Source organism: Chaetodon auriga, chromosome 3, assembly GCF_051107435.1.
Source record: "Chaetodon auriga isolate fChaAug3 chromosome 3, fChaAug3.hap1, whole genome shotgun sequence".
NCBI classification, from domain to species: domain Eukaryota; kingdom Metazoa; phylum Chordata; class Actinopteri; order Chaetodontiformes; family Chaetodontidae; genus Chaetodon; species Chaetodon auriga.
Window position 1 is genome coordinate 20,680,401 of NC_135076.1, and position 13,599 is coordinate 20,693,999.

At 41.9% G+C, this 13,599-nt stretch overlaps 1 protein-coding gene across 1 annotated transcript in view; it reads left to right on the forward strand.

The window, feature by feature from the left end:
* The first annotated feature begins 6,189 nt into the window (after positions 1 to 6,189).
* atf6 (activating transcription factor 6) overlaps positions 6,190 to 13,599 on the forward strand; it is a 30,017-nt gene continuing 22,607 nt past the window's right edge. The window contains exons 1-7 of the mRNA XM_076726305.1: positions 6,190 to 6,414; positions 7,267 to 7,343; positions 7,751 to 7,829; positions 8,156 to 8,253; positions 9,113 to 9,236; positions 9,527 to 9,730; positions 11,424 to 11,593. Of these exons, the coding sequence (XP_076582420.1) occupies positions 6,312 to 6,414; positions 7,267 to 7,343; positions 7,751 to 7,829; positions 8,156 to 8,253; positions 9,113 to 9,236; positions 9,527 to 9,730; positions 11,424 to 11,593 (855 nt within the window). The 5' untranslated portion in view covers positions 6,190 to 6,311. The remainder of the gene's footprint in view (positions 6,415 to 7,266; positions 7,344 to 7,750; positions 7,830 to 8,155; positions 8,254 to 9,112; positions 9,237 to 9,526; positions 9,731 to 11,423; positions 11,594 to 13,599) is intronic.

Sequence of the window (13,599 nt, forward strand, 5' to 3'; positions counted from 1 at the left end):
GCCGCACTGAGGCATTCACAGTCTTGAACTGCGGAGCGGGCAGACGCTCCGTCAACGCCGGGCCGCTGACCACTCAGCGGGCCATTGGGCCGCCCCGCTAATGGGACGAGCACCCCCGGCTCCAGCGTCCTTGTAACAGCGAGCCATAAAGGAGCACAGGAGGATGCTAACCAAGATGAATGGCATTTTTTCTGAGCTCATTCTGCGCTAATCAGAGCTTTTCATTTGTTATGGCCTCGCGCCAGCCCCTCCACCGCAGCCTCCATTAGGGCCAGATAACGTATAAATTCATTAAAGTCAAAGAGGGACATTAAAATGGCCATTTGTCAGATCTCTCTTTGTGTGTTCCTAATGGTGGCACATGGTTCAAGGCATTGAGATGATTTCAGTGGGGCTTTTTTCCCTTTCCAGTGCATAAGGAGAGGAACGTGGGAACTCGGGGGGGACGTGTGTTTTTTCCCTTTTGGTGAATGGTGGCTATTTTAAAAACCTAGATTTTAACAGTATGTTTGTTTATTTATTTGTTTGTGTGTTTTTTAACTGCTCTCAGAAAATAAAACCAAATATCACTTTTGTACTTATTTTTATTCTGTCATTTTGTTTTGGTATTTTTACATTTGTTTTCTTTTGTTTTTGCTTAATCAGAGCAAAATGCTTTATTTTGCTGGCTATCCAATCCGTCCATCAACTCCAGATGCCCCTTCCCCTACACACACATAGAAACTCAGAGTCAATGAAGCAACCCTTTGCACTAATCCCTTTGTATTCACTGCCACTGTTCCCACCAAACAATGTCCTGAAGCCTGATCCTAAACCAAACTCAACAAACCTGGGCCACCTGCTAGTAAGTCACAGTGCTGCTAAAAGGCCAACACGAGCCTGAGTCTGTTTAAGGTCACCTTAGAAGAGCACTTCACATGCAAAGAGCGCAAACACATGAATGCATGGGTTGAAGCACACATGCATCCAAACACACACACACACACAAAATCTTGCTTCATTTTCTCTCTCTTGTTGGCCCCTTCCTCTCTTTCCCTCCTTCCCTTTCTGTATCCGTCCTTCTCTGGCTTCGGGGTGGAGGTTCTGGCTGCGTCGTCATGGGAGATAGCTCTCTCCATCTGCCTCCGCTGTCATTAGCCCATCTCCATCACGCTTTATCGGAGGGACCCCACCACCCCCCACCTCCCGGACCCCCTTCACCATTCTGACAACCCCTGCCCCCTGCTCCATACATAAGCCTGAGATGATAAGTGTTCTCCCTCTTTGTGTCGGCCAGGATAAGACAATGCCACACAGCACTACAGAACATCATCCATCTCATAGGTCATCAATCTGGGACACAAAAGACGAAATGTAGCTCCAACTCCCTTTTGCAAAGGGGTTTCTCTTTGCTTATAAGGAGCTCGTCCTCCACCTCTCTCGTTCCTTTTCACTGGTGGGTTGGTGGTTGACCAACAAATTCTTCTGCCTTGTGTGGCTTCATAGGAGGAAATCAGTCACTGCAGCTATTTTGACTATTTCTTGAAAACACCAACGCATAATTGCAGTTGCACAAAAATAAAACCAGACGTTATTTCAACATCTGCAGTGATAGATGAACTCTGTCTCAGTTCCTCTGCAGAAAAAGCTTGTAGATATGAAAGGAATGATTGAAAACAGGCTGTTGGTCTGCTGAAGTGTCTTAAACTGACACATTAAAAGGCCTCTGTTAAATTTACATGAATTTGTTTGGTGGTAAATACTAATTAAAAGTCTTGTGTCACATAAATAACACTATTTGTCTTTTGTTTCTCTTCTTTTACGCCTAATTAGGTTTACATTGTGTGATCGGCACCATGGGGTGTTTTGTCTTTGGTCCACATTGTCCATGACAGCAGTGTCTTGGTTTGATGTCTTCATTTTATTTACGTACAATAACCCACTGAGATTAAAATGTTCCCTCTGAAGAGGCCAAGAATCTGTTACAGACACACAAAATGCAATAAATATTCTCACAAATAAAACCAAAATGACAGGAACGGTCATTAACATGATGCATGACTGTTTTATGACAGTTTGTCCATCAGTGAATTTAGTGTCATCTGCTATGATGTGACTGTTGCTCGTTAGCTTTGTTGAAAATGAAGTTTTAAAGCCTTTGCAGGCAGTTCTGCTCCATATCCTGCAAACCAGTTGTCTTGCAGCAGCCGTGACCTTAACTGTCAGCTTGTAGTGGCACAATTCATGAGCAAAAGCAGATTCTGTATATGATAATTGGATTCTAGCGGAGAACAATATGCTTTTTTTATCTGGTCTCATCTCTGTTGTGCAGGTTTTATCATCTTCAGCCATCATGACTACAGATAACTAGAGGCAGACAACATAGCTGCTCAAACTGTTTAAATGCTCAAATTGGTTTCAAATTGCTTTGTTCTGTGTGATGATGACTGATTACTGAACAAACATCTTGTGGGTATGTCGAGCTATAGGCGATGTATTGAAATAACAGGATGTTATATTGCCAGGGATTTGGTTGTATAACGATAATCTTAAATCTGTTAAATAGTACAGCGCTTTGAATTGTTTATAAAATAGACTCCTCTCCGTGATTGTCATCTTTTCCACACTTTCATATAAATACCACCTTAAAGCTCAAATAATCATCCAAAAAAACTGTAATATTATGAATCTTGAGGTATTCATTTAAAAGTATCACAATAATACAATTTGTTATTTATATTAAGTCTGCTTCACTACTCCCGGCTTTTTATTCCAGGGTGAAACGAATGAGGAATTGATCAAAATTCTGATCTAAAAGGTCTGATCTTTTGAAAATACTTTAACAAACCATCACCATGGATGTCATACTTCAGACAACAGCAACAGAAATGTGCCAAAAACCTGACTCCATCTTATGCAAATGTCCTGTTAAACCGGTCTGCCAACATCATCAGGTTAACCTGATAATCTGCTGTCCATGTCTGGGTCTGAGGGGCTTTACACACAATCAATATGATGAGCCCTGAACTGTCCACAGACCATGCCATTATCACACCACTCCAATCACACGCGCCTGCATTATCATTACAATCAGGACATGTGATAAAGGCCGACACATGGCTCATATTTTTAAGATCTTTGTTTTACACTTAGCCGTTGAAGTATAAGGCCACCTTTGATTTCAACACGTTAGCAATACATAGCCTGTAAACAATACATTGGAGTGATTCATGAAATAAGATTACTTACATTAGTTAATTAGGTTTTATGGTATAGGTGGAGCACAGACTCCAGGCAGATGGTTGACCTCCACGTTAGACTTTACCTTGCTGTAATAAGTTAAGACAGACCGGGGGCCTGCTCTTTCAAAATGGAGCTGACCCAATCCAACAGGGAATCAAGCAGACCACCTTAGGTTAATCTCACAATGACCTGAAATGGCCATGGGGGATTAATGATTTTTTAGCACACAATGTCACTTACCACTGTGCCTGTGCCATTTAAAACAATCACAGAGTCTCAGAATGCACCCCATAAAACACGGTTTACTCTGTTGCTGAGCTAACGTGTTTCTGATCAGAGACCTGTGTACAGGTCGATTGGACTGGATGCCACACAACGATGACATAGCTTTTGTCCAAAAGTGTAATATGTGATGTCTGTATTTTCCATGTGGACACTGCATGCAGGATCGATATGTGTCACTGTTCAAAATGCATTTTGTTCCATGAGCACAGGCACTCAGAGCTACATGAAACTGAAAGATTGTTTTTACAACCTGTTTTGCCTGAATTTAAAGGAGCCTCCCGCAACTTAATATTGCACTTTATAAAGAATTTATAGCACTGATATCCTGAGTTTTACATAGAAAACTTGGATCCTACACTTCCCATAATGCAGTTCTGTAGTGTCTTTAAATAGAACTTCCTAGCCTGATAAACAGCTGTGTTTTTCAAACTACATGCAGACACTATATAACTGTTTTCACATGCATTTTCAATCTATTTTCCGGACATAATAATTTTCAGATTTATGTTCATGTATTATTGTTCCATGTCTTTCTTTTTTTCTGTTTTTGTAAAGCGTTGTTATAGTGCTATATTAACACATTTTATCCACTTACTTAGTCATAGAACCAGGGTTATGGTGGATAACTTTAACTGTGGCTTCATCCTCAACCAGGCTCCACACAGGCCTAAAGGGGTTTAAAGCAAGATGCTTTCACTCCATGTTGTGACACTAAAGAACAATTCACACTAGAATTGACATGTCAGCACAACTGTGGTACTGAAAGGACAGCAGACAGTCAAACTACCAAGCAACCAGTCTATTCATCTGACAAAACTACTTCATTAAGAAGGCTTCATCAGAAATATTGTATGTAGAAGTTTATGTATTTGTCTTAGAAAAAGGCTTTTTACACCCACAAAGAAACTGATTCATTTGGCAGTGATAGGTCACATTTAGAGGTCATTCAGTTTGGTGCCTTCTGAACAGGTGGTCAACATTTAGGCACATTTAGACACTTAATGTCATCATTGCATCTCTTCCCAGGCGGTTTAATGTCAATTCACCCTCATTTATGTGACTCTGCTGACTCACATGACTGCCATGTGGCCTGATGACACGTCACATCAGGGTATGAATGGCCCAAAGAGGTTTAAATACCTGGACCCTCAAACCAGCAACAAGAAATGATGAAGCCCTTCAAATGGGGGTTGAAATCTCTACAAGTACACTCCAGTGGAGAGCTTTGTTTCGTCCTGACTTTGTACTAACTGGATGAAGGAGAAGAATTGAAACATTGTGCTGTATTACAAGGAAGGCTGTATAGTGAATGACTGTTGTGTCTCTTGTGTATTGTGTGCCTTGGGATGGCCAAGACATGTTTGTCTCAAAGATATGTTTGAATTTTGACAGAATAATCCCAAATCAATGTCCATTTATTTTGTTTTTCCAGAGTTTTTGATCACGGTCTTCATCAGTGGATGCCAAGTTGTCACGGACATGGAACTGTTGACAGGTGAGCTCAGTAGTTGTTATGATTTCACCCCCAGTACTTTTTTAGGCTTTCTCATCTGTGCTGGCACCAAAGTTCATTCTTGATCTTGGAAATAGTTTGTGGAAACAATCCCAAATCAAGGTCCACTTATTAATTTGACTAAATTTCAAGAACATGGGGGACTGCCAGGTACTGTTCCCTGTTTTCTCTCAGGTCTACACATGTATGATAATGCTGCCCCTCATTCTCACTTGGACTTAAGTCCACAGTAATGTGTGAGATACCTTGACTAGACATAGACTTATAGTTAACGACAATTGTTCTTTAGCAAGATGATCTGAATTTGGAGATTTAGTCTGGATCTCTAAAATCAACAAGATATTCAAAATAACACTGACACATCCATAGTATCTACAAATTATTTAATAGTTTTAATGTGTACATATCATTATCACTGTTAAATATAAAACTAAGCATGCTTTATATACATTATATAGACACATATACGTACATATGCTGTACATAACCATCCACCTTTACATAAAGTAACCTATTATATTAATCCCTCAATATCTGTTCCAGCACTCTTTGCTCTCTGCATCCTCAACCAATTGTAGGCTGTTCTTATTTACAGTTTACATCAACAGTAACAGTTTGACTTCAATATAGACATTATACGTTGTTGGACATTGTTGCTTTTTATACATTATTATATACATATAGATCTATGTTTTCGTACTTGTATGTACATTTTAGTTCTCTGGTTATATTTTCCTATCTTTGTTCAGCTTTGTTGTCCTTGTTTTTAGCTGTATGTCCATTTACTCAATAGTACATTGTAAGCAACTTAACATCATAATCAAATTCCTTGTACTTTCTCGTGGCTCGGCCAATAAAGCTGATTCAGATTCAGAAAAGTTTTGGGCTGTCAATATTTCCAAAGTGTGGGAATTACGCTTTTAAAATATTAAACCAATGTACATTATTCAGCATAATTCAAGCAATTCCCACGTCATTACAAACCCTTTCAACAGAGGACAACTTCATGGAGCACACAAACAACATTTTCTCCCCATGCTTTAAAGGCTGCAGTACTATCCTGCCGCCTTGTGGCCTTTGAAGGCAGCACCAGCCTAAACTAAGCGTCCCTGCGTTTGCTGTCTCACACATTGGTCCCTCGGCGGCTCCCGTAGATTTACGAGAAAGTCAGACGTGTATCTAAGCGTCAAACGGGAAGTTACTGCCAAACAGAAGCAAGATGAAGAGTACTATGAGACATAGCTTGATCGCCGGTTGTTTGTCTGAGACAATCTATGAATGAATTCAAAAGATGATGTCATCCAACTTAATGTTAGACTTCGAGAATAATCGACAACATCCTGCGATGGACAGTGAGATAGGTATCATCTCCATCGACCAGGGAGGAGAGTGGGGTAAGCACCGCTTCACTACACTTCTAAACTGTCGTACACATAGAAACGAGCGTAGCTAACAGTTAGCTACTTGTTGAGGTAAAGATATAACTGCTGAAAGTGTCCATAGGAAACCATTGGTGACAATGTTGTCGTTTCAAAAACACTCGTAGCTTACACATTTCTAAGGTCGGCGTTGAACTTGTGTTTCCATACGTTTCAAGCTAATGCAGTTAGCATTAGCTAGCTTTAGATGATGTGATGATGTAACCTGGATGTAAATAGGCAGCAGTGTGAATGGACACATGAGCCATTCTACACAGAGCACCTGTCTAACACACACACACACACACACACACACACACACACACACACATATATTACGTGAATGCATGGATCATATATACACTATGCGGAAAGAATATGTTTGTGTTTACGTTTCCGATGTTATGTAATTAGATAGTGTATATTATTTATATTTGGACAAATGTGTTTCGCGTGTATGTTCTTTTATGACAGATATTGATCAATTAATCAGTCTATTGGTACATTCATCAATCACAGAAGTAATACAGTTCTCCAAGTACACTTCATATTCATAGAGAAACTGCCTACAGCTGCACAAGTATCTGTTACAATAAATGAATTTACAATAGCTTTTCTCATTTCCAGTTCATATCTAAGATAAAATCCTATCAAAGCATGACGGCTTACACTTTCTGCAGGGGGATGCATTGAAGTAATGTGGAACATTTCACAAGTTCTTTCGGTTTTTCCATGTGTTATTTTGATTGTCAAATGCTCGATTCATCTTTTGCTTAACCTAAGGTCATCTGATTTGCTGTTGTGTGCTGTATCCTCGTTGCTTCACAGATATCAGCCTGTTTGATGAGCTGGACAACCTGGGAGATGCAGATGAGCTGCTTGAGGCCCTGGAGAACGCTGGCTATGTGAGTTACTCATTCTCTCCATATGCAAATGAAAATTATCGACTGAAACGGGAAGTCTTAGATGAAATGCAGAGCTGCAGATCAGATGCATCGTTAGCTAACATGGTAGCACAGTATGTGATCTAAGGACATGTGACACAGGAACAGCAGCCCCCCACGTGCACTGTGTAGGTGTCAGCTATACTGTCGGCCATAACAGGAATTATTACAAGAGTTTTATTGACTGCTTCCTGAACCCTTTGAAGTTTTCTGCCTGTTGTGTGTGACATAACAAGTTTACAAAAATGCACAGCTCAGAAAAAAAAATTATAATTACCTGCACAGACTGTTGGTCAGACATTGTCTTTGTTTCCAATCTGCATTCTGATGAGGTTCGTTGTTTAAAAGGTGTGTGTTTGGTTTTTCAGGCCAGTGAGGGTCCAGACCTGGACTTTGATATCGACATACCGCCGTGGAATGCTGTGGACACAAGCAGCACCTGCACAGGTACAGCAACACATGTTCATATCTGGGAATGTGTACTAGTGGTGCTATATTTCTTGAAAAATGAGGGAGATTGTGATCAAATATTACACTTAAATGTTCCGATGGCTGCTTTGTGATTGATTTTGGGAAGACAGCAGGTGTAGCTTGTTAATTAGATGTCCATTTATGGTGGTTTATGCTCAGTGATGAAGGATATACTGTAGAAAGTGTGTTAGTGTTGAGTTCATAAGTGAGAAAACAGGGACAGTAAACCACATCCGTCTGCTGCTGATGAGCCCACAGCACATATATAACATTCTTCTGTGTCTTTGTCCTTGCATGTCCAGATGGTGAGGTGAGCGTGGACTCTCTGTCACCTGCCCACACTCTGAGTTCTGTCCCCTCTCCTTCCTCTGTGGAAGCCCTGTCTCCATACTACCTTCAGGTAAGTCGCTGTTTTCAACTCTTTGTCCTTCTCAGTTTTTGCTATTTGACTTGTATTTCCAATGCAAATTTGACCATTGTGATCGGTTGGGTGTATTTGCATATGTGCCCCTTTTGCCCAGTTTTCATCCAGATGGCGTCCAAACACTGACAGCTGCTCTTTGCTTTTGGATACCGGCACACACATGCACACTTGAGACACTTATTAACAAAAGCCTTAAACACCTTGTCACACTAATAATTTGCTGCCACTCTGAGCTGTGCCCCGCCCCCTCGTTAAATAAAAGGTGCTGACAACTTCAGCCACATTAGCATAATTTAGCAGGCAGATGTTTTCGCAGTGTGTCAAAACAAGGACAAGGGTTACGTCTTTGTCTGGCCACAGCGCCCGTCTGGACACATTTGTCTGCTAACTGAACCACCCTGACTGAATCCAAGGTCACGTTTGTCTGCAAGAGTCTTTTGCATAATGACAAGGACACTGGATCCATATTTCATCTGACGTGTCTCAACGCACAGCAAGAACTGTTCATACTCTAACCTACTACATAGATTATGATTAGCTTCAGGAAGAATTGACATTCTCACCTGTGCTAATCAGAACAACAATCCTACTTTACTCAGTGTTCTCTACTTTCATGTGAAGATTATTGATGGCTCAACTACAGCTCAACTCAGCTACAACTGCAGCAGAATAATGGACTGAGTCAATATTGAGCAGCAGAAGTCAACATTTACTGTATGTCAGATGTTATTTTAGTAGTAACTGAACTACAGCCGTGCTTCTGTTAACTGTTGATGTCTAGAAAAACAAGGCCAGCTGTCTAGTAGATACAGGTTTTGTCTTCCTGCCCATCCAGGATGAGGCCCTGTCTCCACAGTCGCAGCTCTCCCCTGTTTCAGTCAGCTCCGAGTCCAGTGGCTTTTCCGTAATGTCTACCCTTGCTAAGAAGGCTCCAAAGAGGACCAACCAGACCACAAGAGGTGAGGAGGCCTCCACCGCTGCACGTCTGCTCGTTCAGCTGTCATCTATATTTGTCTGCTTTGTCAAAAACCAGGGGAAATTCTGCACCGCACTCTGGGTTTGCAGAATTCTGGGATTTGATCAACCAAGCAAAGAGTCTGCCATTAGAAAAGATCTGAAGAAAAAAGCTTCTTAAAAAATACCCTGACTGTAAATGTTCTCACCTGAGCTTTCCATGTATTTACATAAATCCTGTTTTCTTATCTCACTCCTTCCACCCCGTCCCCTGACACACGCACACACGCGCCAGCCAAACAAGCTCAGCCAATCAAGAGGCCGATTCAGATAGGCCCGAAGGTTTCCATCCAGCCCAGACCGCTGATTACAGCTGTGCCCTTGGCTCCTGCAGCAGCTCCCCTGCAGGCCAAGACAATCATCCTCCAGCCGCTGCAGGCCACTGTGCTGCCTGTGGTCAAACCAGCTCCGGTCAACATCCAACCAGCGCCCCCTCCAGGTCAGAGCTCACACTGCATCGCATTCAGACACATCACCTCACACCACACTGCATTGCATCAGTGCACTGCGCTAAATATTTTAGCAAGCAGTGTGTTGTTCTTTACTCAGAGTATTTGGTCATTCGTTTTAATTCACAGATGACATGATATTAGTGATGTTTGACATTTCTGATGAATATGGTTGCAGTTCTTGCTTAGACAATAATGTCATTGTCGTGTCATGGCCAGCAGATGGTGCTTTAACCTAGTTTTTGCTCAGCTGTGATCCTTCTCGCTGTCCTACTTTGCTTCATTGTCAAACATCGATAAGCACATCGGACAGTAAGATGTTAGATGTTTCCATTTTGCATCGAAAATATTTCCAAATATGGGCTGCATTTGAGACAAAACAACACTGGGAATCAGTTATCATGAGCATACAATCAAGAAAGTGTGTTTTATAACCCACGTGTAAACCAAAGACTAGTTATGGGATGCTGTGTGACTTTGTGTGTTCTGTGCATTAAAGTCTGTCTTGTGTTGTTTTGTGGTTTAGCCTGCCTCATGTACAAATTTGATGATCTCTGTGTGTTACATCAGCGGCACCTAGGCCAATGTAAATACTTATGTCATTCCTCTGGACTCTTGTGGGTGGAGTATCTGACCTCTGTAAACTGAATTTGTGCTTGGCTCTCCTTTTTGCCTGGTATTAGCCAAGATGGCAGATTGCTGGGGCCAAGAGATCCAAGTTTAAGACCCCAGATGAAAGTCAAGTCAAGTCTGCTCAGTGTTGAGTCTCTCTGGTTTAATCTTACAACATTCGTAGCTGAGTAAGCCGTGTGCATCAGGGTAATGGAAGAAAGACATTGGAGATATTTACTAATGAGTGCACATTTTATAGAGTCTGACCGGGGCAGTCATGTATTTAAGAACAAACAGGCTGACAGGTGCTTCTAAGGCTTTTAATTTCTTTTGACTTTCATCCTCATGAATTCTTCTTACAGATGGTGAGCTTGGGAACAAGACACAGCGTTGGCACCACACACATTCATTAGCAGCGGTGACTAACACTTCTACGCGATTAGCACTGACAGGTTGTTTGGTGTTGGAGGTGAAGGCTGCTGGGTCGGTATGAGGACTGGCTCCTGGCACGGTCTCACTGGGAAGCATGGGCGACGCACTGGGAGGCTCATACATGAACAGGACATTCATTAACACAGACAATATTGTGTTTGTTGAGGTTTTCTCTAGTTTCTTTCTGTCAGGCCATAATCCATTTTGAACGTGTCCACACACGCATGTTTATGTGTGTTCATGTACATAAAACGAAGACACCTCTCGGTTTGGAATGTGGAAGTTTAAGACCACACGTGGGGATGGTTAAACATCTTCCCGTTAAAGACAGGGGTTAATGTAGGTCACCAGAGGTGAGGGGGCGTTCAAGGAGCTGAACTGTACCATCTGCAACAGGAAGCTCTTTCAACAGCAGACTGATGTGGCTTCCAGCTTTTCTAGAATATTAGCTTGAATAGTTTAGTTTTGATCTGAGGACAAATGTGGGATGAGAACATAAACAGAAGGAGGAGAACAAACTGACTGATACACATAATCACAGTCAGCGTTAATCAACGTTAATCATACAGTAAAAGTATGATTACAGTATAGCTGAGACCTGTAATTTGAGTATGTCTATGTGTTGCGTCTCTTTCTCAGGACATCCTATAGTGCTGTCTCAGCCAAGCCAGGTGCTGCAGATCCAGGCTCCGCAGGCCGTCACCGGCAATGTGGTCGCCATGCCAACGCTCAGACAGGACAGGCCGGTCCACGTCGCCGCTCCTCCGGTGGTCTCTGTCTCCCTTCGAAGCCCTTCGTCAGACGATGATGTGAGTCCCGTCCACGCTCTTTATCACACGCCTTCCTGCCTTTGGTTGTTGAGCTGTGCTGAGATATTAACACGGAGGGGACTCCATCTGTTTTTCCTCTGGTTACACTTTAACAGAAGTGAGGTTGTTTACACAGAAATCAAGTCCGTAAATAGAAGTGCGTACGTGAAGTTTAGTAGTGTCATGTCTCCAAACTGCACAGCTCTAAACGGGCATCTGATTGTGCAAACAAAACGTCAAACACAGCATCACTGACATCCTTGACAAACACTTTGTCTGCACACACGTGAGTGTTGTTAACACCACCGTCATTCGTTTGCTCTTGTTGGAGGAGCATCTCTCTCCTTCTGTTTTTCTCTGTCTCATCTGTAGAAATTTTTGCTCATAAGCTCCTCTTAAGGCCATACTCTGTAATTTTCTGCCTAACTAAGACTGTGCCCAAACAATTTATTAGACAAGGCGTCTTCATAGGACTAAATGGTTCCTTCAAGACGTGTGTTGGTGTGTGTGGACATGCGAGGACTTGCCTGTGTGCACATGCATGCAGCTGCATGCTTACGAGTGGGCCGTACATGCACTTGCCCATGAGGTAACTATAGTGTGGGTGCCATGGTCATGCTTAGACTGGATCCTGTCCAACATAAACACTCTCATCTTACCCTATTTTTAGTATTTATTTTAATTTCACAAACCATTAACCTTAATTTCTGCATAAAACGTGAAAATAAAGTGTTGAAGTAAAAAGTTTATACATTTTTTTTAATTTATGAGAGTCAGTGTTTTTTTTTTCCACACCGAAGGAAAAGTTATTACACCGCATGGACCGCGTCAGTCACTTCTCCTGGCAGCATTTCTGTATGCTATCAAATTTAATGTTTTTTACATTGTCATGGAAAAATGCTTCCTCATTGTAACAGTAAGAAAAACAGTTGAGCTCAGATTAGGTGATGTCATGTGTTAACTACACAAATGGATGTTTTCTGTGGCCTGTTTTATTTGTTACTTAGGTGCTTTTGGTAGATTTGTACTAAAAATGTAATGAAATGACTCATTCATTTGTTGATCGTCGTCAGAACAATAGCCCATGAACCTCGCTGGTTTTCATTCAGCCACAAACAATCCACAGATGATCATTTTTGGCCTCTGCTTTGTTTGTACCTGTGGGGTTTTATTGGAAAGATGTACGTTATGTAATCATAGTTCAGACAGTTTGAGTGGTGTGAGAGAAGGACATCACTCACCATGTGGATGACATAGGGTGGGTCCTTCTGTGTTGCATTCAGAGGTGATGTCAGGACAGCTGCAGTGAACAGGAGACACACACACACACCAACATCCAAAGTGAACACACACTCACTGTGTAATGACAGCACAGGACAGTACAGAGCTTTCAGGGAGTCTTGCAAGGTACTATTAGTGCAGCAGGGACTGTTCCAGAGGTTTAAAAGTTAAAAAAGAAAATTCAATTACAGTATGTTTTGTTTCTGGTACAAGCTTGTGGTCTGTCAATAAAACCTCCCCATATTTTGTGCACACTGGTCTTATTTTGAGTGGAAGAGTGATGTTCTTTTAAAGACCTGGGGCTGGTTTGTTGGCCCGTGTTTCTGATTCTCTTCTCTTTGTTGCTTGAATGAGCTGAAAATGCTGTTTCTGCTAGTCTCTGTTGTCAAGCTGAAGTCAAAAAGATGCCATGGCTTTCAGCAGCTTCAGTGTTGTTTCAGGCTTTGGCCCCCAGCACGACAGTTCCTGATAACTTGCTCTTAGTGAGCTGGGAAACATGTTCTCAGAGCCTGAGAGCAGGACTTCCACATTGACAGTGTTTTCCCAGCTCTGACGTGGCAGTGAATTTGCAAAAATGCACTATTCTTCAAAAGGGTAGCTTTTTCAATCAGGGAGAACCATATGTGTCACATGTGTGTGACATCCCCAAAAGATCTGCAGCCATTTCTGCGGTGACACTTGGACGACCACAGGAAATGGATCCAATTTTCAGCTATTATCATCTT